This window comes from Callorhinchus milii, unplaced genomic scaffold (assembly GCF_018977255.1).
Source record: "Callorhinchus milii isolate IMCB2004 unplaced genomic scaffold, IMCB_Cmil_1.0 Scaffold8, whole genome shotgun sequence".
In the NCBI taxonomy this organism is placed as follows: Eukaryota; Metazoa; Chordata; class Chondrichthyes; order Chimaeriformes; family Callorhinchidae; genus Callorhinchus; species Callorhinchus milii.
The window spans coordinates 686,898-711,641 of record NW_024704749.1 but is presented as its reverse complement, the minus strand read 5'-3'; the positions used below and the strand labels follow the sequence as shown (position 1 = coordinate 711,641).

General features: G+C 42.3%; 1 protein-coding gene across 2 annotated transcripts in view; it reads right to left on the bottom strand.

The window, feature by feature from the left end:
* Positions 1-324: 324 nt before the first annotated feature.
* The window catches only part of limk2 (LIM domain kinase 2), a 31,749-nt gene continuing 7,329 nt past the window's right edge, over positions 325-24,744 (bottom strand). The window contains exons 3-16 of one of the 2 annotated variants that reach the window (XM_042337769.1): positions 24,349-24,484; positions 23,570-23,679; positions 22,786-22,974; positions 21,778-21,883; positions 21,138-21,313; positions 17,143-17,326; positions 11,674-11,760; positions 9,130-9,261; positions 8,086-8,142; positions 7,840-7,905; positions 6,847-7,018; positions 4,405-4,460; positions 1,826-1,983; positions 325-1,152 (exon numbers count right to left, since the gene is read on the bottom strand). In XM_042337769.1, coding sequence (XP_042193703.1) covers positions 996-1,152; positions 1,826-1,983; positions 4,405-4,460; positions 6,847-7,018; positions 7,840-7,905; positions 8,086-8,142; positions 9,130-9,261; positions 11,674-11,760; positions 17,143-17,326; positions 21,138-21,313; positions 21,778-21,883; positions 22,786-22,974; positions 23,570-23,679; positions 24,349-24,484 — 1,786 coding nt within the window. In that variant the 3' untranslated portion in view covers positions 325-995. Of the gene's footprint in view, positions 1,153-1,825; positions 1,984-3,358; positions 3,434-4,404; positions 4,461-6,846; positions 7,019-7,839; positions 7,906-8,085; positions 8,143-9,129; positions 9,262-11,673; positions 11,761-17,142; positions 17,327-21,137; positions 21,314-21,777; positions 21,884-22,785; positions 22,975-23,569; positions 23,680-24,348; positions 24,485-24,744 lie in introns of those variants that run through there. The other variant, XR_006085276.1, reaches the window with a different exon arrangement.

Here is a 24,744-nt window from a genome sequence, read left to right as displayed (position 1 = left end):
TTTTTTCCACTTTCATCAATGGGTGAAATCTGTTTAAAAAAAATCATCATGAAACCGTGTTCATCCAAGAATGTGACTTAATTTTCATGCAAACCATCAATTGAGAGTTCTGTGTCCCATCTTATTCAGGAACTGTTCAATGATATTTATAAATAAAATTAATCGAGTCCATTCAGGATTTTATTCATTCTTTTTTAATAATATTTTCCAGTTCACAACTATTGCCATTTTTATTTAATAAGTAGGAGACCAACACGAATTACATGTTTGGTTTTTATTCAACTGTTTTTCTTGGGAATGTTTTGTAGTGGTTCTTGATATTCACAATTTGTTATACAGAAAGGGTTGCCTTCCCACAAACTGCATTTCATTTAATGCTTAAGAGTCCATGTGCAGTCATTTTATTCTTAAGGATTTAATTTCCTGTGAATATAATTAGTGATTGAAAATGACATACTTCCACAAGGAATTCTGACATCTCTCCTTTTCCTGTTCCCCAAACACTTCATAAACATTAAGGTGCCAAAACAGAGGGTTACCTTTTTCCATAAAAGGGTCGTGGGATTAATCGAGTTCATTGATGCTCGTTTTGAAAAATGTAGCAGAACAATAAGATATCTTGACTCGGTTGCAATGGATACATCTCCCACTTACATTTGGTTTTGTTCCAGTGAAACCTCCTCATGTAATGTTGTAGACAAAGAAACCACCTTCTTTCTTTTTCTTTCTTGGCAAAAGTCCAGGTTAAATTCAAGAGCCCCGCTCCTGTAAACACAACAGTAGAAACTAGAAGAAATCTACTGATTTTAAGAGTCCACCACCAGGCTATGGGTCCATCATTGTCTATTCGTGAACCCCATCCACCCAGCAAATCCAAGAAACATTAAGCAAATAGATGGATTGCTTTCTTGTTTCTGACAGGCTGCTTCAGCTTAAAACAATTCAAACGTGACCTATACACATTCCCCTTTAGGAAGGTAGCATTGCTCTACAGACTAGCTTTCAATCCCAAGATCACTGTTGGTTCTTTTGTGTTCACGTCTTTTGTGAAGCTGGCTGTCGAGCTCCTCCAATTCCGCAGGGAGAGGAATCTTCAGTTCCAAGTACAATGTTAGTGCCTCAAACCAATCCTCCAATTTGGAAAATGGGGGTCTACGAAAAAACAAATTAAAATCACTTTAGGCTTTGTAATAATTACAAGTAATTGGCTTAAATTTGCTGCTGACAGGTTAAGCAAGTTTGTATCAACCTGTCCGCTCCCTCCGCTCAGCATACTCCACATGCCCCACCTGGCCTGCCCCATCATTGGCGGTCGGGCCTTCAGCCTCTCTGCCCTCCCCCTTTAGAACTCCATCTCACATTCCCTTCAGCTCACTCCCTCCCTTGCCTCCTTCAAGACCCTCCTCTTCGACCGTACCTTCGGCCACCCTCCTACCCCTACCCTCCCTGCCCTCTACCCCTCTTGATCACAATCCCCATCTTGAGTCGAAATCCCTGACTGTCCAGCACCTTGGGAGTCCTCCCGACGTGAAAGACACCGAGCAAATGTAATTTGTTATTGTATTGTACATTGTCAGAATATGATGACAAGTTTTGAGCTGTCCCCACAATGAAGACATTAAGCAGTTCTCAACTGGGCTGACAACAGATCATCAAATCTCACCATCTCAGGTTATGCCTGAAGAATAGCTACAGAAACAAATCACCACACTGGGAGCTGCTGCTCCTGTTATACTAAACCCCAGGGGGAGGTGAAACCTTAAAAAACCTTATTAACAAAAAAAACATGGTTCACAAGCCCCAATTTTGCCATTCTTAATCCTACCTTTTTTCTGGATCCAGATCACAACAAGCCACAGTCAATGGGAAGAAGGCCGGTGGACAGTCTTTAGGAACAAATTTTTCGAAAAATGCATCGACGTTTAACCCAAAGTCCATTGATCTTGGCAGGAAATCTGGATCAGCATAAACTTGTCCAATGATCTGCAATTGGAGGAGTTAAACTATTTTTCCTTACAAAACCAGTTTGGAAGACAGTGAAAGTAAACAAACAACATGTTCCCACTTACTGCAAGGGGAAAAAAAGGACAATTCACAGAAAATTCATGCTCAAGTTTGTCCATACCAAAAGTTTTTTTGTATATCAGGACATCGCAGCAACAACATCTTGCATTTATATCATGCGTAAAAGTACATATAAAAGCATTGGATAAATATGATAGTGGACACCAAGCAGTTAAATAAGTTAAAAGATGCTGACCCAAAGCCTTCCTAGGTGTGGAAATGCTGACGGGAGCCAAGCAGGAGAGCCTCGGTCTTGTTGACATTCAACAGTAGAAAGTTAGAGTTCTCATCCAGGACTTGATGTCTGACAGATGAACATTTATCATTCACATGAACATTTATCAGCAGGGTCTCTGGATAGCAATTAGGATTGGGAACCTAAATTAATTTTTACTGCTCAGGCCACAGACAGATGTAGCCAGCATTGAAACCAAATCACTGAGCCCAGACTTTCCTGATATATCTAGCTCAGATGCACATCATACGTTTCAGTTAGTCCAAATCATTTTCAACTTATTGACAAGGTGAAATAAAGATGTTCAAAACAGTTGATATTTGAAAGAGATTTTGCTGCGGTAAGACATATTGCTAGATGAGACATTTTCATAACTCTTGATTATACTGTGGCCACAAAATTGTGTGTTTTAGTGTGGTGTGTGAATGCGAAGGAAGATTATGGAGCTGAGGTAACTTTATTTGGTCAGGACAGCAAATTGTTGCACTGGGAGTGTATTTACAAAGCACCAGTTGATTTCAATTACATGGAAGATTGTACTTGGCTCTGCTTCAGCAAGGGATGCAAAACACTGGTTACTACAACAACAACTTGCATTTATATAGCACCCCTCATGCAGGGTAGCGTCCCAGGTCATTTGACAAGACTATGACAGACAACAATATCTAAAGGCAAAATTGAAAGACACAGAGACAGGACAATAAAACTGTAGGGCTAACTGTAATCTTGCTTCAAGATTGGTACAGATATCGACTAAGTCAAGCAAACGTTAGCAATGGCAAGATACAAAACAAGTTAAAACGTGTGTGTTCAATGAATCAGGTGTTAAATGCAGTCAATGTAAGGCAGAATGTCTCCAAGCCCTAAAACAATGCATTGTAATCATGGGTAGACGATGATTGGTTTGTTTTGGGATGCGAGGGTGCACTTTTGGAAAGCTTTTTGTGAAGATGCAGTAATGAGTAAACAGTTGGGTGGGGGGTAAGCAAAACAAAGTAATGGATCATATGAAGCAGGCAGAGCATGGATTAAAATTCTGCTCTTTGATAACATTCTTACTTGGGTGGTTTGTCCCGGCTTCAAGCAGAAAAGCTGGGAGCTGTCCAGTGTTTATCGAGACTGTAAGAACCCAGTCTGACAGTCATCAGGTTGTTTACAGAAGGAGGTAAATTATAAAGATGTTAAAGATGACTTTCAGCGTCAGACTGCTGACCACAGAAAGAAAACAAAACAGGACAAGGAGCTAAATTAATGTGCTTTGGGAAATTTATCTCAGTAGGTCTGCATTCATTATTAATGATGCTGCATGCTAACAGGAAATCCAAATGGTTTTGATAACATTGTAAATGCAGTAGAGTCCTGTTAAAACACAGTAGTTAGATCATAAAATCCCAACCTATAACAATACCCATGTTCACTGAACAAGTGAGTAGCTAATGCCCTATAATCAGGGGGGTCCAACTTTTGGCTGCGGTGGGCTGGATGCCATTCTTGAGAAACACCTGCGAGCCGCACAACCAATATTTTTGTTTCCCTTCCAGAAACCTAACATCTACAAATTCTCACTCATTCTCTCTCTCACTGCCTCTCTCTCTCTCTCTCACAGCGGACTCCAGCAATTCACAAGCGGCTTTGGGCTGTCAATCAGTGTGGGGGGGAGGGGGGCGGAGGAATGGGGAAGAAACGAGGGAACGGGAGGAGTCAAAGCGCAATTGACTGACAGCTGGAGCCGCTCGTGAATGGGTGATACGCCCTCCATTCACAAGCGGCTCCGTGCTGTCAATCATTGGTGATTGGCCACCACTAATTGGTCCCTGAGGACAACAACTGGAGGGAGGCGGAGTCGCCACTCCTCTGCTGGGCGGGAAGAGAGCTTCGGTTAACACTGGTCACTGCTTAAGCCGGACAGAACAGCTGGCCCCGAGGTGTCCGGTTTAAGTGGCTTCCATTGTATTACTATACCTGTAGACAGACAACCATCCAAACAGCACAATATATAATGCACATTAAAAAATGGGCAATTGTTGAAAGAATTGTTGTACTGAAATTATAAACAAAGGAGTAAATATTACACACATCTCAGATTTTGCAAAGCACGCCATTACCTCACACAGAACAATCCCAAAGGAGAAAATGTCCACTTTTTCGTCATAGCTTTTACCTGGAAAATAAAAAAAAAGCACAAATGTAAATTGGCCACCCACCAAAATAATCTGCAGAAATACCACACCAAACACTACAGAGCATTTACCAGAAATACCAAAAATATTCATATCCTCAGGGATCAGTTTGAACAGACACAAAGATTGACATTTTGAAACTCTCAGGGCAGAACTTTACTCACACAGTCTGACGATACAAAAGTGTTTTTATCACATGGTCAACCATTTTATCACATGGTTTGTCAAGGAGAAATGACAAACCATGTGATAAAAGACATTGCCAATTAACCTTGCAATGTTTGTATTTATTTTTATTCCCCTCCTATGCTATTCAGTTACTGCAATCTGACAGGGTGTAAAAGCCTATTCACTCTGGGCATGGAAAAACATGGGGATTCCCTTTGCAAGGTAACAACAGGCAACTATGTTCCCTCCAGCTGCTCAGGAATGATTAAAAAGGTGATACGAGCAGATAGATGGGTCATAAATTATCATGGATCAGCAGAGAAACTTCTGCCCAATATTTAACTATATCACAAAATGATTTATCAAAAACATCACTACAACAAATGATTTTCTTTTAAACAACACATCAAGTTTTGCAAGACTGAGGCTGTTATAGGCTTTATAAACAGGGGCACAGAGTACAAGAGTCAGGAGGTGATGATTAACCCATATAAACACTGGTTAGGCCTCAGTTAGAATACTGCGCCCAGTTCTGGGCACCGCACTATAGGAAGGATGTTAAGGCATTGGAAAGGGCGCAGAGGAGATTTACGAGGATGGTACCAGGAATGAGGGACTGTGATGATGAGGAAAGGCGAGAGGTTAGGATTATTCTCATTGGAGCAGAGAAGGTTACGAGGACCTGATAGAGGTCTTCAAAATCATGAGGGGAATTGTTGGTTAGAAAGGGAAAAACTGTTCCCACTGGTGGGAGTGTCGGTGACTCGAGGTCACAGATTCAAAATAGTCTCTAAAAGAAGCCGAGGGGAGAGGTGAGAAGATATTGTTTCACGAAGCGAGTTGTTCGAATCTGGAACACTGCCTGAAAGGGCGGTCGAGGCCAATTCGATAACTACTTTTAAAAACGCGGTGGACGGGTATTTGAGGAGGACGGGTTTGCAGGTTATGGGGAAAGGGCCGGGGAGTGGGATTGACATTAATTGCTCTATTCAAAGAGCCGCACAGACTCGATGGGCCGAATGGCCTCTTTTTGTGCTGTACGTGGAGTCCTGTAGCTCAGTGGTTTGAGCACTCACTTTGCAAGAGAGACCTGAGTTCAATTCCAGGCAGAGGGCGAAACCTTGGGCAAGTTTCCTTACTCCACACAGAGCCTAATAATAATCCCTCCAAAAAACAAAACAATAATAAATTGGTCATTTTCAATCCATGACTGGGACATTGCTGTGCGCAATTGGCTGCCGCGTTCGCCCACAAATATACAGTCAACTCACTTTACAGTATATTCTGTGAAGCGCTTTGGGACGTCTAGAAGACGTGAAAAGCGCTATATCAAATGCAAGTATTATGATTATTACAATTCTATGATTCTGCTTGGCTCCTGTCAGTCAGTACCTTCTTATAGCATTAACCTGCATGGATATTTATTCCACTTTGCAGAATAGGTGTATCACCAATTGCCTGTCAAACCCTACATTGGGCTCTTACTGGCTCAGCTCTATAACACTGCTCGCCTCCTCCATTACCCATGATCTCCCCATTCCCCATGCCCGCCTGAGTGCCAAGACCCTTATTCATGCTTTCATCACATCCAGGCTTGACTATGCTAATGCTCTGCTTGCCGGACTCCCCAGATCTGCCTCACACAAGATGCAAACTATCCAGAACTACGTAGCCCTTATCCTCTCCTGCACCAGCTCTGGAAAGCTATCACCCTGTCTCCTCTCTTGGCTCCACTGATCCCAATTTTGATCAAATTCGAAATCCTCGTCCTCACCTTCAAATGCCTCCATAGGCTCACGATACCCTACTTCTGTGATCTACAATGCTACTAACCCAGTCGCTCCCTTCGCTCAGCGAACACTGGCTTGCTTCATGTCCCCTGGCCCAACTGCCACCACACCAATGGCACCATTCCGTCCTCACTCTCTGGAACTCTATCCCGGAATCCCTCCAACTCACTCACTCCCTACCTCCATTCAAAGCCCATTTCATGATGTATCTCTTGACTGTGCTTTCCGTCATCTTTCCTCCTCACACCCTCTCTGTTCCCACCCCCCACCTTGGGTGTGAAGCGCTTTGATATGGTGCAATACAAATCTAAATTCTATTGTATAGCTAACAACAATTTCAGACTTCACAAGGAAGGGAATTTCTTTATAGCTTTTCTTCAGATTTACTGTATGTTTATTATTTTCTCACCATTGATCATTTCTGGGGCCATCCAATATGGATTTCCTACGACTGTATAGCGCTTTTTCCTATCAATCTTCTTCAACATTCGTTTCCTCGGTAATGTTTTTTCCTGGGGAGGCTTTTTGTGTTCAACCACCAGCCGTGATAGTCCAAAGTCAGCAACCACCACAGATTTGTCCTGAAGCAAAAATAAATTTATTTCTATTACATTAATTTCTTAAGTGTTGCTAATAACATTTACATTAGGACCTGAATTGTACCCAGTGCGTGAATTGTGCTCTTAGGGCCTCTTGAATTTCAGGTTGTGAATTAAATCTTCTATCATGCAACAGTGAATTATTAATCTTTTAACTTTCAACTGATTATAAAACTGTCTTGCCATCCCAACGTTGAGTTCCCACCTTCACCACTTTTTTAAATTCTTGCTCCATTTTGGAATTTAAAAAACACTGATTTCAGCATTCTTACAGAATCAAAACGCGTCAGGATTCAAGTTCCAATGTAATATAGACTGATTGTGTGGTCCTGTTTATAGGGAACGTTTGATGGGAAATCACTGCTAGATTCTTGCCGATTAACAGCTAAATTAATGTGCATTATAAATAATATAATAAATGCATGTCCCGTAAACTAAGAGATCATCTTCCCTAACTTTGGTGCTGAGGCCAATTGTACATGAATTACCTCAGCACAGACCAGACATTGAACCCTGTATATTTCTGGTCTGCATAGTTCACCTACTCACTGGAAAAAATAGCTAATCCAATAAAAGAACTGTAAAATTAGTTAAACCTAACTGGGATTAGGATTCACTAGTGTACATTTGCGTGCATGAAAGAAAATACATATCCTACAATTCTAAAATGTAGCACCACTGTGATTCTCCACACAAAAATATATTCTAAAAATAAAACAATGCTATCTTTTTAAATAGAAATCTTGCTATTTTTCACTGTATACTGTACATATTTTATGACCTAAACACATCATGAAACGTACCAGTTTGACCAGGCAGTTGTGAGAGTTGAGGTCCCTGTGGATGATACACATTGAGTGTAGATATGTCTGCAACAGAAACAGATATGTCAGCACAGAAGGCAGCCATTCTGCCGATCATGCCCTACAACGCAGTTCCATATGAGAGTTAATGAATCGACATGACTCAATACATGATCAAACACTCCACAAAAAATGTAATCCTGAGCTTAATTGACCAAAAGAGTTTAACAACTAGAATTTGCTCACCATTCCTGATGCAATTCCTCGGGCGAAGCTGATACGATCTTCCCACGGAAAATGATCCTTGAACAGAAGACAGAATTTTAAAACTGCGCAAAAATCAAAATGCGCTCTCTCACTAGCACGCGCGCACACACACATCTCCCTCTTATACTGCAATACTGGTGCATAATTCGATTTGATAAAACAATAAGCAAACAAGCTTCTTTTTACAGAAACGTGCATCAAATCTCCAATATGAAGCCGTAATCCATGCCTTGACCCGCTCTGCCATCCCCTACCTATGCAACATCACCACTGCCTCACCCTTCAGGCCACCGAAACCCTCATCCACATATTCATCACATCTGGGCTTGACTACTCTAACTCCCTGCTTATCAGCCTGGCCAACTCTTCCCTCCACAGGCTGTAGATCATCCAGAACTCTGCAGCTCGTATCCTCTCCTGCACCAGGCTCCGTAACCCCATCACCCCCACCTTCTCCTGGGTCCACTGGCTCCCCATGCCCGAGGATAGAGTTCAAAATCCTCATCTTTGCTTTCAAGGCCCTCCACGGCCTTCCCCTCCTACCTCTGTCATCTGCTAACCCCATATTGACCTGCCCACTCCCTCTGCTCAGCGGGCTCCAGCCTGCTCCAAGTCCACCGCCCAGCACCCACCATTGGCAGCTGGGCTTTCAGCATCCCTGCCCCCACCCTTTAGAACTCCAGCCCACATTCCCTTTGCCTCACTCCCTCCCTTGCCTCCTTCAAGACCCTCTCTTCATCCGTGCCTTCGGCCATACTACTATCCTCCCTGCCCTCTACTCTCCCTAATGCCAATCACCCCTCCCAGTTTGGGCCCAAATCCCTGACTGTCCTCTCTACATGAAAGGTGCTTTACAAGTGTAATTTTGTATTGTATAAATACAAACTGCTTTATTTGTAATGAGGCCCCACTTTATAAGATATTTTCCTCTAAATTCAAGCAGTTCTATAGATAACAGCAGCAGGCAAGACCCAATACTGTATGACAAATTATCTCAACTGCTTATTTTTTCAGTTTACTTACCATGTTTCGGATATAGTCTTTTAGTGTTCCTCCTTCTATATATTCAGTTATCAGATTCAGTTTCTTATCCTTGTACAGAACGCCAATAAACCTCAACACATTTGTATGGTGTAAACCACGCATCACTTTCACCTGTAGATTGGCAACATAAAAAGGTGAAAAACAACTGTATTCTAATGGTTCGCAAAGCACAAAGCAGATTGTAAAGGAAAAAAATGTATATTACAAGATGCTGAAATAGATTCACTACAGTAAATCTCACATAAGTCATATCAGTTGGTACCATACATTTAATATGACATTTGCAAAATATGAGTTATGTGAAACTTGCGGAAGTCGTATCATATACAGCTTTGTAAAGTTATGTAGAAAACAGATTTATATGACTTAACAAATGCATAAGGACTGTCCTGGCTGATGACATTAAGGCAAGGTTTCTGTACCATGTTTAACCCGTGTATATTCAAGCTATGGTAGCTCATTCTTTCATTATACCATGCCGCACAGTACTGTAGCTCATGTGCAGAAAACATGCACAACTAAACAGATTGCCAGTTGTTGTTTCCTCTGTTCATGGGTATATAAATTCCAGCCAACAGAACAAGATAGTTTGAACAGAGTGGTTAACTCCACTATTAACAGTACTTTTGAACCTAACAATCACATGCCTTAGTTGTACCAATAACAAGACTGTATAACTGGGTTCAGGGTTTACATTTGTTTTGAGCTCTTATTGGAACCGCCTATTTGCTAGAATCCTGCAGGACCACACTAAGGGAAGGGCACTATGACCACACTTGGCTCTCTGCAACTAGGTCCCAATAAAGTTAAGCTTTTGTGGATATAAAATGTATGTCCAGTAGGTTCTCCTTCATATTCAGAACTCCCAGGCATGCAGCAGAGGACTTTCCTTTGGCCTAATTGTGAAGTCCAGAACCAAGCAGTGGATTTGTGACTCCTGTTAACTCTGCACGGCAAAGCCCTAAGAGGTAGAGTGGTCCTAGCTGGATAAGGAGCGGAAAGCTTGCCAGGCAGTGCTATCAATGGCAAGATATGTGGTTTTAATTGGTTAAACTCCAGCAAAATCCTGATGCAAACTGTAAAGTCCATAAGCCTTGGTTCTGGATAGCCTACACCTAATATTCTCCGGAATTAGGTAAGGCAGGTGTATCCCTCGAGGGAGAGAGTACGCATTCCATTTCAGACACAGGGAAATTTCTATGTTGAGTTGTCATGCATATGTGGAACTCTGTCTAGCTTGGATAATCATGGCTTTCTGCATATGTCCACACCTTGCTGACCAAACAAAATGCAACTTTTAAATCCAGAGATAGGGTGTTAGTAACTTGTCAGTTACTATGACCAAACAGTGTGTGCAGCAGTAAACAACACAAACAGGATCTCGGGCAATATTGCCAAATCAGAGTTCACATCCCCCAAAATCATGGTCAAGCTGAAGAGTGCGCCAGTCAAGCCACATCTGTGTAGTTCGGCAGTTACGAGTGAGAGTAAAAAGGATGCCTGGCTGAGTTTAGAGTAACAAGCAGATAATGTCATGCTCCTCAGCCTTACAAAGTGAGGAAGAGGTGCTTACAGAGGTGCTAAATGGGATTAAGTCAGTAAACCCAGAAAAATACTGTCAAGACATGCCAATGCAGCTGGACAAAAGGGAATAGGTTCAGAGTTTTCAAGGGTAATTTCAGGACAGACACCAGACAGGACAGACTGCAATAATAAATGAGCATGAAAACTTTTTATGAATTACAAGATGTCAGCATATATAAGTCCACAGATCACCTACTCTATAAGCAAAAATATCACTAAACCAGGGAGTATTATAATGGGGTGCTTGTTCCAACCCTGAATCAAAACCAGAAATAAAACTTTCATATAGGAAATGTGGTCACCTAAAGGGGGACTTACATTGTTTTTTTTAAATTTGCGTTCTGGAAAAACTCAGTCCCCTCCATTTTAAAACAAAGTACAAAAATATAAATGGCCACCTTCTGGGTTATCAGGCCACCACTAACATAATGTTGTGTGTGCACGTTCTCTATTTTCAGGGAGCACAGCTGATGCCACATCCTGTGTGCTGTGCAGACACTGCAGAACTCACGGCCTTTGGAAAGCGATGGCTACAGCATTGCTTCCATAGCGCCCAGTGTTTTAGCAGACATCAACTGCATCTTGACCACCAGGAAGGCGGACATTTTTAGCATGAGAAGGTGATGGCTTTAGCATGCAGAGTTTGTGTAAGACGGATCTGGTCCACAGTGCGCCTACTCTTGAAGTAAACAAACCCTAGACCAGGCAGCATAAATGGGGTACTTGTCCCAAACCTGATTCAAAACTAGAGATAAAACTTTCATTTAGGAAATGGGGTCACCTAAAAAGGGGGGGGGTTACATAGTTTAGTTAAAAAGCAGCCATAAAAGGAATGAAAGTGCATAATTTGTGGAAGTTATCCTGAGATGTGTGATTAAATCATAATTTGATGTAGCCACTTAATTGCATTAAAAGTCATGTTTAGTATTTTCCTCTCACCTCTTTTAGAAACGTTCTTTGAGTTTCCTCATCACACCGTATTAGTTCCTTCATCACCATTACTTCTCCTGAGGCTTTATGAGTCACCTATTTAAATTTAAAAAAGAGATTATTTAAAACCAAATTATGGAAACATTGAAAAACGTGTTTTAAAAACTACAGGAAGATTCTCTCCTAACACTGTGGGTTCAATATTTGTATTAAAATAAATATTCTTCAAGCTTCCTAATAGTCCAATGGATAAAAGCCACACAGCTCTAAGCACTTGGGTTAGGTTGCAGTCTATGCTGTGTTAGCTCATTTTTGTTGATTGTTGGATACTACAATTAACCTCATTGTTCCCGGGATAGTGAGAGGGAAAATAAAATCAGTCTGCGATTCCCATTGCTATCTAGTTACCCTTGCTAGAAAATGCAAGTGTGTGGATATGAGACAGAATCACACTAGATTTCTGCAGTTGAATAACCTGTCACAACCCACTGCATACTCTTGTACAAATAACAGGCACAATTGAACCCCAGTACAAGTTAGCAACTGCACAAAAGGAGAGAAAAATAGCTGCTCTGAGTGTCAATTTGTTTAGAATGAGCGCTGATGGTGTTTCAATTGGTTAATTGTTGTTGAGGCTACAACAACTGAAGGTTTAATCAATATCCTTACACTTATACTTACACCAGGGTGATTGGGAATAAGATTCTTGACAGATGTTTCTGTCTGTGAGGACAAGAATTTTCTGCATTCCTCCAAATATCTGAGTTCTGCTTTCCCTAAAAATGATCAATGGTGACTTTTCTTCTGTCAGCCTAGTGCAGTGGCACTAGGCTGACTCTGGCCTCAGAGTCAGAAGGTTGGGGGTTCAAGCCCACATCGGGACGTGTAATCACACAGTCTAAGATCAAACTCCAATGCAGTATTGGGGAGTGTTGCATTGTCAGAGATCTGGTCCTTTGCATGAGATGTTAAACCAAAGTCCGATGTGCCTTCAGGTGGATGATAAAGATTCCACGACACTATTTGAAAAGAGAAAGGAGTTTCTACTGATGTCCTGGCCAACTATCTCCCAAATAAGATTGGTCACTCACTTTATGGCTGTTTATGCTGCCGCGTTTCGCTCACAAAATACAGTTAATCCACTTTGCAGTAAATCATGTGAAGCTCTTTGAGACGCATCAATGACAACAAATTACATTTGTATGAAGTCTTTCACGTCGGGAGGACGTCCCAAGGTGCAGGTAGAGCTACGGATGCGAGCTGGGGGTTGGGGTGGGGGAGGATGGAGGGCGGAGGGGGGGGAAGCAGGGAGATCAAAAGTACAGTCAAAGAGGAGGGTCTTGAGGGACCATGGGATGGAGTTCCAGAGGGTGGGGGCAGAGTGGCTGAAGGCCCGCCCGCCAATAGTCCCAATAGACCCCAGTCCCCTGATGTTCTGTCAGCTGCCTGTCAGATCTCAGAGGCTGGATGAGCGCAAATTTCCTTCAGCTGAACGTTGACAAGACGGAAGCAATACTCTTTGGCTCTCGTCAACGTCTAAAATCTCACGGCTCTCACCTCCTCCACCTACCCGACCTCCCCCTAAAACACTCCAAACCCATACGCAACCTAGGCGTCAGGTTCAACCCCCAATTAATCCTTCCTCCCCCACACCCGGTCCCTCACCAGCACTGCCTTCTACCACCTCCGACGCATCGCCCGTCTCTGCCAATACCTCTCCCCAAAAGCCGCTGAAACCCGGGTCCATGCCTTTGTCACCTCTTGGATGGACTACTCTAACGCCCTCCTCACCGGTCTTCCCTCCACTACCATCCATAAAATCCAAATCATTCAAAACTCTGCCGCCCGAATTCTCACCCGCACCAAACTCCGCTCCCCGATCCCCCCAGTCCTGGCCAGACTGCACTGGCTCCTGTCCCAGAGAGGATCCATTTCAAGATCCTCACCCTTGTATTCAAATCCCTCTACTCTTCTGCACACCCCAACCTCTCTGACCTCCTCTCTCCTCAAAACAGTATCCGTTGCCTTCGTTCCTCCGGGTCTGGCCTCCTACTTGTCCCCCGAGTCCTCCGCTCCACCCTCGGTGGCCGTGCCTTCAGCCACTATACCCAGAGGCTCTGGAACTCGCTTCCTCACTCCCTTCGTCTCGCTCCCTCTCTTCCCATTTTCAGGTCTCTGCTGAAGACCTTTCTTTTCGACCGCACCTTTGGTCACCTTCCCCCCCCTCCCCCTGGCTCCTCCCCCTACCCCTGGCTCGTTACTGTAAAGCGCTCTGAGACGCCGTCCGGCGTGGAGGGCACTATATACATCCAAGTTGTTGTTGCTGTTGTAGTGGGGTGAGCAAGGTGGGGTACGTGAAGCAGGCCGAGCCCGCTGAGTGTGCAACCATGGATAGCAATGCTGTCAGCACCTGAGGTGAGGAGGCGCTGACAGGAGCCAATCAGGAGAACCTCGGCCTTGTTGACGTTCAACTGATTTAACTTCTCATCCAGGACTTGATGTCTGACCCGATAAGGCACTATATCAAATGCAAGGATTATTATTATTATTTTCATTCAGTCCGGCCTTATCTCACCAAAGAATCTTAGGCCAGTCACTGTGTGAACACATGATTTTCTTTCTGTGTTCAATCAGCATCATTTTAGAAGGTTGAAAGAATTTGTTCTTACACAAAGTTATTAATATTAATGATCTATTTTTGGTCAGCAGGGTGTCTGACACATGCGGAAACCCATCATATGCTTAAGAGTATCCAAATGAAGCTGAGAATTCCAGGCATCCCACCTACACACGGAAATCCCAGAGATATATTGTTGGAATGGAATGCTCACTCTCTCCCTGGAGGGATGTATCCCGTTTACCTAATTCCAGAAAATATTAGGCACAGGTTGGCACGAGCCAAGGCTTGAGGACTCCAGAGTGTGTGTTGGGGTTGCTGGAGGCTAACCAACTAAAACCGCGTAGTTTGCCATTGATATTGCTATCTGGCAAGCTTTCCCACTGTTTGTCCAGCTAGGACCACCCTCCCCGTTAAGGCTTTGGCTTGCAGGGTTAACAGAAGCTGAGTGGGATGACTCCCTTCCCCCAGTGTCTGGTTGGCCCTTCCAAGTTCTGCCGATGAGCCAGGCTGGGCTGTGCTGTCATCAGCAGTGAGTTCCCTAGAACACTGAGGACCTGCCTAGCTCAGGAATTGGACAACCGAGACCGCCACAGAGGCCTGGCTCGATTCCGACATTCGATTGCCAGGCATGTCACCCTGGAGCCAGTTCAGCTCCAAGGAGACCCCGCTCAACTTTCCTGCCCATAGTTACTAGTTGGTCATTCGACATCTGATAAGTGTGGGTTTGAGCCTTACTAGCAGGTACCAGGAACTCCCTGCAAGTTTTCCAGTGGGCAACACAGTTCAGCATGAAACGTGTGAGAGCATTGCCACCATCTTCCTGTCCGTAACTCAGGCACACGTCCCTTCCCATTGAGCGATGGTTCCACCAGTTGGAGCTGTGGAGCTTAAGCAGCAGCTGCTGGCCTCAGCCAATCAAGGTGGGCTCCAGGCGCTGGACGTACGAACGCGTGTCCCAAACTCAGACTCCAGGTAACACCTTCCAGCAGCTGCCGCCCCAGCCTCAGGGTTTCCTCACTGGCTATGTGTCAGGCATCGGTCTTCGAGGGGAGCGGGGGGGGGGGGGGGGAGGACCTTTACGAGAATATATTAAAGTGGCCATTGACACAAGTCAATTATGCTACTTCATTTAAAAAGGAAATTGATGCATATTTGAAATATACAAACACAAAGAGTATTTAAACAGCAGAAAAATGGGATTAGAGCAGATTTCTCCAAAAGAGAGCTTGCATGTCACAGATATGGACTAACTGTCATTTGTATGTGCTGAAATTTCTACAGACTTCTGTGAAATCCAAGTGACAACACTAAACTCCTTTCTGTTACCCTTTCCCAAGTTAGCAATGCTGATATTTACTGACACTGAAGATTGTTACTTAAGAGTATTGATTTTCAGCGCTCTGAGACACTACCCTATATGAAGGGAGCTACATAAATCATTAGTGTCACTATAATAATAATAATAATCCTTGCATTTGATATAGCGCTTTTCACGTCGGGAGGACGTCCTAAAGCGCTTCACAGAACACACTGTAAAGTGAATTGACTGTATATTTGTGGGCGAACGCGGCAGCCAATGGCGCACAGCAATGTCCCACAAACAGTTGTAGATCGAAAATGACCAATTTATTATTGTTTTTGGTTTTGGAGGGATTATTATTAGGCTCTGTGTGGAGTAAGGAAACTTGCCCAAGGTTTCGCCCTCTGCCTGGAATTGAACTCAGGTCTCCCACTTGCAAAGCGAGTGCTCTAACCACTGAGCTACAGGACTCCACAATTAATACTTCCTAAAACATTCTCCCAAAGCTTCAGTTTAGAATATTAGTCTATACATTGACATAATAAAAAATAATCCTTGCATTTGATATAGCGCTTTTCACGTCTTCTCGACATCTCAAAGAGCTTCACAGAAAATAACAACAAGATTTCATTTACAGATGAGGACGGGAGGACGTCCCAAGGCGCTGGACAATTGGGTTAGGACCCGAGCAGGGGGGAAATGGTCAGGGTGAGGGGAGGGAAGGGAGAGAGCGAGGAAGGGGTAGAGAGTCGAGAGGGGAGGTGAAGGCATGGTCGAAGAGAAAGGTCTTGAGACCGGCCTTGCTCTCTCCCTTCTATGCTTTAGAATAAATCTTTCAACGTTTTAAAGCGTACCTCTTTGACTGTGCTTTCCCCTCCCCAGATCAGGTGCCCATCCAGCTGTGAATGCAGATTGGGATGTCAAAGGTGCTATATAAAAGTAAACTGTACTATTTTATGTCCTAAAGTACTCTGAGATGGCCTCCCAATGTGAAGGGCTGAAATGTAAGGATTGTTATTATTGCACGATAATGCTAAACAGTGATGGCCCGTAGTTGATTTAACACTGCAGATTCATGTATATGAACATATATTCTGGTTAGATAGTGGGAATTCTAAGTCTCTTCTCACTTTGATTTGGATAGTGTACTTTTAGCATTGTGAAGTCCTGTAGCTCAGCAGTTAGAGCAAGCGAGAGACTTGGGTTCTATTCCCGGCAGGGCGAAACGTTGGGCAAGTTTCCTTACTCCACACGCCTCTGTTTACCTAGCATAAGTAGGTTGTTAGTCGATTGGTGGAACACTTTTCCGGCGATAATAATCCCTCAAAGAAAAAATCAATAATAATTTGGTCACTCAATGTACGACTGTTTATTGGACACTGCTGTGCGCAATTGGCTGCCGCGTTTCGCCCACAAAATACACAGTTAATCCACTTTACAGTATATCCTGTGAAGCGCTTTAAGATGTCTAGAAGACGTGAAAAGCACTGTATCAAATGTAAGGTTTATTGTTAGTTGTTGTTGTTATTGCCAGTTGAGATTTGCATTGTAATCTAACCTTGATAGCCTGACCAAAGAATCCTTTGCCAAGTACTTCACCGTGGATCAGGTCACAAGGCCGGAAGATTCGGTGAGAGCAGCTTGTTATGGATCGCAGAGATTCCGAGCGGCTAATCTCACGGTTTAGCATGGGTGCAGTTGGCGAGGAAGGTCCTGGAGATTTGCAAGTGCTGTTACTGCGCCTGAAGAAAATTAAAACATAAAACACATTATAGAAATCACATGAAGTAAAATAAATTATTGGCTTTACTTCCGTGACTATTTCTCTAATATGAATATCTTGGATGTGAATACTTAACCAATACACTGTCCAGAGATTGAAAAATGAAGACCATACAGCACCACCTTTTTTTCATTCATATCAATTAAATGTTAGTTCCGAATTTTCCTGCCCAGTTAATGCTTACCAAAGATTGCCTACAAAATAGTCACTGCACTTTTAGAGTAAACCTTGTGAAGTGCTTTGAGATGTCCTCCCTGATGTGAAAGGTGCTATATCAAAATGCAAGATGCATTTTAATCCTCTTTGCGGCTTTAATTCCGTGGTACAGGTTTCTGATGGATGTCAGATAACAAATATAATCAGTTTAGCAGGACGCGTGACTTTTGTTTTAAAACATCACAGTATTTGATGTAAATCAGACAACTTTATTTTATTGTAAGCTGATTATTTGCTTTCAGGTGAAAACTTGTTAATAACATAATTGGGTTGGCCATTGTGCAGGTTTGACAGAAATTGTGGAGGGATTTATAATATAATAATCTTTATATTTGATACAGCGCCTTATCACGTCTTCCGAGATGTCTCAAAGCGCTTCACAGAATATACTGTAAAGTGAATTGACTGTATATTTTGTGGGCGAAACACAGCAGCCAATTGCGCACAGCAGTGTTCCACAAACAGTCGTGGATTGAGTGACCGTGTTTTTATTATTTTTACTTATTTATTCTGAAGGGATTATCACCCTCGGAAAAGCGATCCGCCAATTGACTAACAACAAGGTTACTATTTACTGCTAGTAAATACGTAAGGGAAAAATTGTTCCATTTTTCAAATTTGTAGCCTCAGTGCATACTTCAGCAAACTGTAATTGTTATCATTTAAATATGGATATGGATATTTAAATGATTACATTACAGTTTGCTGAAGTATGCACTGAGGCTACAAATTTGAAAAATGGAACAATTTTTACTCATTTGGTTTTACTCATTTACTCAGATAGAGTATACACATCAACATCTCTGGGAAAATTGTACGTGAAATGACCATTATGAATTAATAATAATAATCCTTGCATTTGATACAGTGCTTTTTACGTCGGGAGGACATCCCAAAGCGCTTCACAGAACACACCGTAAAGTGAATTGACTGTATATTTGTGGGCGAACGCGGCAGCCAATTGCGCACAGCAGTGTCCCACAAACAGTCATGGATTTAAAATGACCAATTTATTATTGTTTTGGAGGGATTATTATTAGATGTGTGGAGTAAGGAAACTTGCCCAAGGTTTCCCTGCCTGGAATTGAACTCAGGTCTCTCTTGCAAAGCGAGTGCTCTAACCACTGAGCTGCAGGTCTCCACATAAGGTCATAAGACAAAAGGTCCAAGATGTGATCTGAGTGGGCTGGGCTCGGTGATGTCAGGCGAGAAATAGTGCTCCTAGCTAAGGAGAGAATAAAATAAATCTGGGTTCTTGCTTTGGGTTGGTATGTTGTGACCCCTTCTGAAAACTGCACAAGTTTTCGGTTTTATGGTACATGAAAGCATCATGATAGACACATGGCGTCCACTGTCTTGCCTTTTTTTAAAAAAGGCTTTGGTCTTGAATATACAAAAGGAATTACTGTATTATATATTATTATATCATATTATTATACAGGATACTGTATTATGATAATTTGGTTCAGCATTCATAACATTAAGATGTCTCAACGTGCTTCACAGGTAACTGTTGTAAAATGTAGATTCTGTATGGCAGTTTAAAAATAGTCTTTTTCACGGTTTTCTTAATAAAATGAAAATAAAGAGCTTACAAGCTGGTTCCAATCAGGCTGAATGTCTCACAAATGGCTAAGAAGTGAAGGGGCAATTTATCCGCGATTGTTGGCCAGGAGGACACCGCTTCACAGCACTTGATTGGAATTTCAGCCTGGACTGTGAGCCAATGATAGCCATATCACAGCTCAAAAGACTTTCAAACGCCTATGCTTTCTGGATTTAGAGTACAAACTCAGCAGTTCACATGCTTCTCTGCAACACTGTACAACACTGTTCATTGTCAGGACAATCGGAGTCTCCTTTCACCGTCACGGGGGAGGGGGGGGACTGAAGTCAAGACACTGAGTGGCATGTTGTCCAGTTTCCTCACAGAAAACTCCCTTTCCCCAGTGAGAAACTACTCTATATCCTTCAAGCACCCTCCCATGACCTCCCGACCCGGCTGTTCTCTTTACAGAGCAAACACCAAGTTTCCACCCACCCCATCTGCCCCACCATCACCATTTTGACCCCCTTCTCTGGAGCTCTATTCTTGGGAGTCCCTCCCATCCGTTCCCTCCCTCCTCTCTTTCAAGCCACACAAAGACCTAATTCTTTTCACCATCCCACTTCACTCGGCCCCCAACCCCAGCTCAGATGCCCAGCCAGCAGTGTTGAGCACTTTTAGACGTCCTTCCGAAGAGAAAACGGCGCTGTGTAAATGTTACAGAGTATAATAGTTACATAGAGTGATACGGCATAGAAATAGGCCGTTTAGTCCAATCAGTCCATGCCAGTTTTCTAATAATAATCCTTGCATTTGATATAGCGCCTTATCACACCTTCGAGACGTCGCAAAGTGCTTCACATGATACACTGTAAACAGAATTGACTGTATATTTTGTAACAACAACAACAAGATTCCATTTATAAAGCGCCTTTCACGTCAGGAGGACGTCCCAAGGCGCTGCACAGTTGGGTCATGACCCGAGCAGGGGGGAAATGGTCAGGGGGAGGGAAGGGAGGGAGCGAGGAGGGGGTAGAGAGTCGAGAGGGGAGCTGAAGGCACGGTCGAAGAGAAAAGAGGCAGCCAATTGTGCACAGCAGCGTCCCACAAACAATCAGAGTCGTGGATTGAGTCCTTGCATTTGATATAGCCCCTTATTACATCGGAAGGATGCCTCAAAGCACTTCACAGGAATTACTGTGGAATAGAGTGACTGTCTGTTTGTAGGCAATTGTCACAGCACAAATGGGCATAGCAGTATTCCATAAACAGCTTGGAATGAGTGACCAATTTTATTTGGGGGATTGTTGGCCAGGACAAACTCCCTTCTCTTTTCGAATGGTGCCATGAGATCTTTAATGTCCACCTGAACAGGCAGATGTGACCTCAATTTTACGTCTCCTTTGAAGGACAGCACCTCTGATAACGCAACACAACCCCAGCACTACATTAGAGTGTCAGTTTATAGACTATGTGAGTTCAAGTCCCAGTATGGGATTTGAACTCAAAACCTTCTGACTCAGAGCCGAGAGTGTACCACTGAACTGACACCATTTAGCTTACATTTTTATTATGTGTGTTCAAGCATAGAACACACAAGGTTATGGAGTATAATAAAGAGATTTTTTTTTTAATTTTTTTTACTTGGGAGTCCCTTTGTTCCCCATTCAATGAAAACAATATGAAAATAATCCTTACAAAAAATCCTTACATTTGACAAAAATCCTTATCAAAAAAATGAAGAATGACCAGAGAGCATCTTTTATGGTCAGTGTTATTTCCTTTAGACTAACATCGAGAAGTTTGGAATTTCATTTTTCAATCCTTTGAGCACGTACCTTGTTTCTGTTTAATGACTTTAACCAACCTCCCATCATCCAATCTGAGGGGAACTCTCTGCACGGCAAAATTATGAGGCAAATAGGTGGCAGAAGGACTCACTGTTAATATGTTAACATTTTACAGTGAGAAGAAATTTCTTAGATCAATAATTAATTTTTTTTCTAACCTAAGGGATCGTCTCCTCAGGGTACCTTCATCAGCTAGAGTCTCTTTACAATGTTGCAGTGATGAAGGAGACAGTGAGCAAGCAGAATGTTCTGGTACTTCTCGTGCCTGAAGAACTGGATCGTGTTCAATGAGTATCTGTAGTGATTGATTAGTTTTCTGGATAAGATCTTCAACCTGACGGAAGAAGCAAGAAGCAATCAAGATTTTAGCCAGCAACATAAAACATAATCAACCTGGTTGAACATTACATTTTCCATACTTTTTTCAAAGCATTGCTTGAACAGGTGCCTGTTCCCACATCTCTGGCAGCAACAAGATAAAGATAACCAGATAAATATAGGTCACACAAAAAAAGAACAATTAGAAATATAAAAGACATAGAAGGGAAGATTAGTGGCTAACAAAGGATAGTAGTGAACACTTTAAAAAATATATGAAGAGTACAATAAAATATGAAGTGGAACCATCTGAGTTAAAGGCAGGAAACCTGAAGGAATGCTTTGTAAGTATTCTGCCTTTATTTACTGATTAATGAAGTCAATGAAGAGATGATGGAGACTATGACAGTAATTTTCTAAACATGTTTGGAAAGAGATACTGTATTGTGCCAAAGGACAAGAGGATGGCAGCTCACTCACCTCATCCACAAATAGATTACGGATGGGAGTTCCATTAATTTCAAGGACACGGTCTCCTGGATGGATCACCTTCTGAACATCAGGACTGATCTGCATCCTGGAAACACTATTCCAAATCAAAATAGAAGAAAATACTTTTAGCTGGTTACAACCTTTTTTAAAAACACATTTTTTTCTCTGAATATTTCATAAACCTTAATTGCCAATACAATGAAAGAAGCTGAGTTACCAGTCAAGTAATTCAATAGCTCCACCTGCAGATCAGTTGGCAAATTCTGCGCAAATAAAATATTCTGCCACAAGGAGGAACTAGACTCTGGGTTACCAATAACAAAATAATTTAGGTTCATAAATCTAACTTTCTGGGATCATTTAAATACAACTTTCCGTTTAGCTCTGAATCGAAAATGGTAAGCAGTCATTTGTCATTTAATTTGTAACTTGTAGCTTGTAATCACGTGATCATAATGTAATTCAAATGTTTTGCCCACAAAATATACAGTCAATTCACTTTACAAGATAATCTGTGAAGCGCTTTGAGATGTCTCGAAGACATGATAAGGCACTACATCAATGCAAAGATTATTATTATTATTATTAAATTCTTTACTATAAATGCCATTTAATTCAGTCTTCGTTGAAGTCCTGGGTTAAAAGCTCCTCCTGAAAGCTTACTGTGGAAGATGCAGAAGAATTAGATTTTCAGGCTGGTTTTCAAAGCAGAGAAGGTCAAGGTGGAAGAATTTCAGAAGAGTTCCAGAGTACAGGCAAAGTAGCTGAGAGGTGATGGAGAGGCAGAGGAAATGAAGGAAGCCAGAGTTTGCAGAGTGAAGTTCCTGGGCAGGGGAGTAGCATTGCAAGAGATCATGAAGGTTGTGTGGGACAAGGCAATGGAGACAAGGACAAGAATCTTAAAGCTGATCCTCTGGGGAAAGAAAGTCAGTGGAGCTGAGCGAGGAGAAGGTGATGGTATCAGCAGATTTCAGACTGAATCTGAACTGAACCTACTTGTTAATCTGGACACTTGTAGCAGTTGTGGAGCTATCACCATCAATTGAAACAGAGAATCCTCTTTTTCCATGTGTTGCTGCTGGGATTGAAACTAAAGTCAAAATGTGAGGCAATAAATCCTGTAGTGAATCAGGGAAGAGCCTTTCAAACATGGGCGACAGGACAATCTGGTTATGACATGTCCCACTGTGAAGAAAGTGAAGAACAAGGTTAGGTATGGAAGGTCCAGATCAATTCATCAACTAACAGGACACGTTATGTCTACAACCCAGAAAGAATGAAATTATCTTTTAAATATTTCAAGACAATGACATACATGGATGGCACAGCAGTAAAGTTACCTCTGGAATCTAAATCAAGCCACTACAACTGAAGGCAGTCTTACAAGGTATGTGGAATGCACCTGCTGCTTCCACAGACACTAAGATATACCAAACGATGGTACAGTAAAACTCACACAAGTTTTATCTTTATAAATTGCACAAGTCATGCATTCCTAACAAAACCACTTAAGATTTCTTTGCACTACTCATATTAATCACCCCTGAACTCGTAACTCCACTCCCCTATCCCCCATTACTCCCACACTTACCAGCTGTAGAGAATTACACGTGTACAGTGTAGATTATTAGTTAAGTGGGATTTTATTCCATTTATACAACTCAGACTTGGTGTAAATAAAATTAAATGTTATGGTCCCGTCTGATACAACTTATGTGAGTTTTACTGTATCAAGAGGCCTTCCAGGACTAAATTAGTTGCTACAAGCAGCCAGTCTTACCAGAAGAGCTTTGATCGCTGAACAAGGGCATATGTATCTCCATCTCCAATTATTACCTTACAATGCATACATGAAAAACACTCTGGGTGGAATTTATATTGACCTGCAACCTTCAGGGAGAAAAAAAAACAGTTTAAAGCATATTCTGTCAGTTAGATCAAAGATTTATTACAGACACATGTCCATCACAGCAAGGGGGAAGGTGAGTGGGAGAAAGGAGGGTGTGCAGCAAGGCGTGGTGGTGTGGGGTTTGAGCAAGTCAGAGAAGTAGGAAGTTGCTAAGGAATGAAGCCATTTGTAGATGAGGGTGAGAATCTTGAAATCGATCCTTTCAGAGACAGGAAGCCAATGGAAACTGGCAAGGATTGGGTGCGGAGTTTGGAATTGGTGAGGATACAACCAGAGGAGGAGAAGTAGATCTGGGTGTCATCTACATTCATGTGGAAGTTAACCACATGCCTGTGCATGAATTTACCAAGAGCATGTAAATGAGGGAGCCCATGATAGAGCCCTGAGGTAGACTCGAAGTGACATGGGCAGGAGGAAAAAACATTTGAGGCGACAAAGTGGAGGCAGATGAGTCAAACAGGAATTGAACCAGGAGAGTGCAGTCCCATGAAGCTGTTTCAGACTTTATAGATAAGAACTAGGGGATCTAAAAGAGAATTTAGAAGGAACAACTTCATGCAGAGGGTAGTGAGATTGTGGAACTTGCTGCCTGAAGTGCTTCTTGAAATGGACAATGGTCAAACTATTTCATGATACTGGAGAACACTTACCATCACTGGACCAGTCATTACCAAAGAGCAGCCATGACAAGACTCTCCAAACTTTAACCCATAGTCATTGTGACAGTACAGCTTTCCATCTTTTTCATAATACCAAGTGCTGAGACGATCACAGCAAACACAGCAGCTGAATAGAGAACCCAAGGGACAATTACACAACGATCCTTTCACATAAAAAATAGCCAACTTCTAGATTACTGATGGCCCACGGGGTTGTCAAGAAGTGGCCACTCTAGAGTATTCATAATAGAATAATCCTGGGCCAACCTTTTTGGTTGGCCAACAAAATAAATGTTATTGATTAAACATTTTTTGATTTATGCCATAAATCAAGAAAATTGAATCAAGATAAAAATGGCAGCACATCTTTACTGTTCTAGATTATCG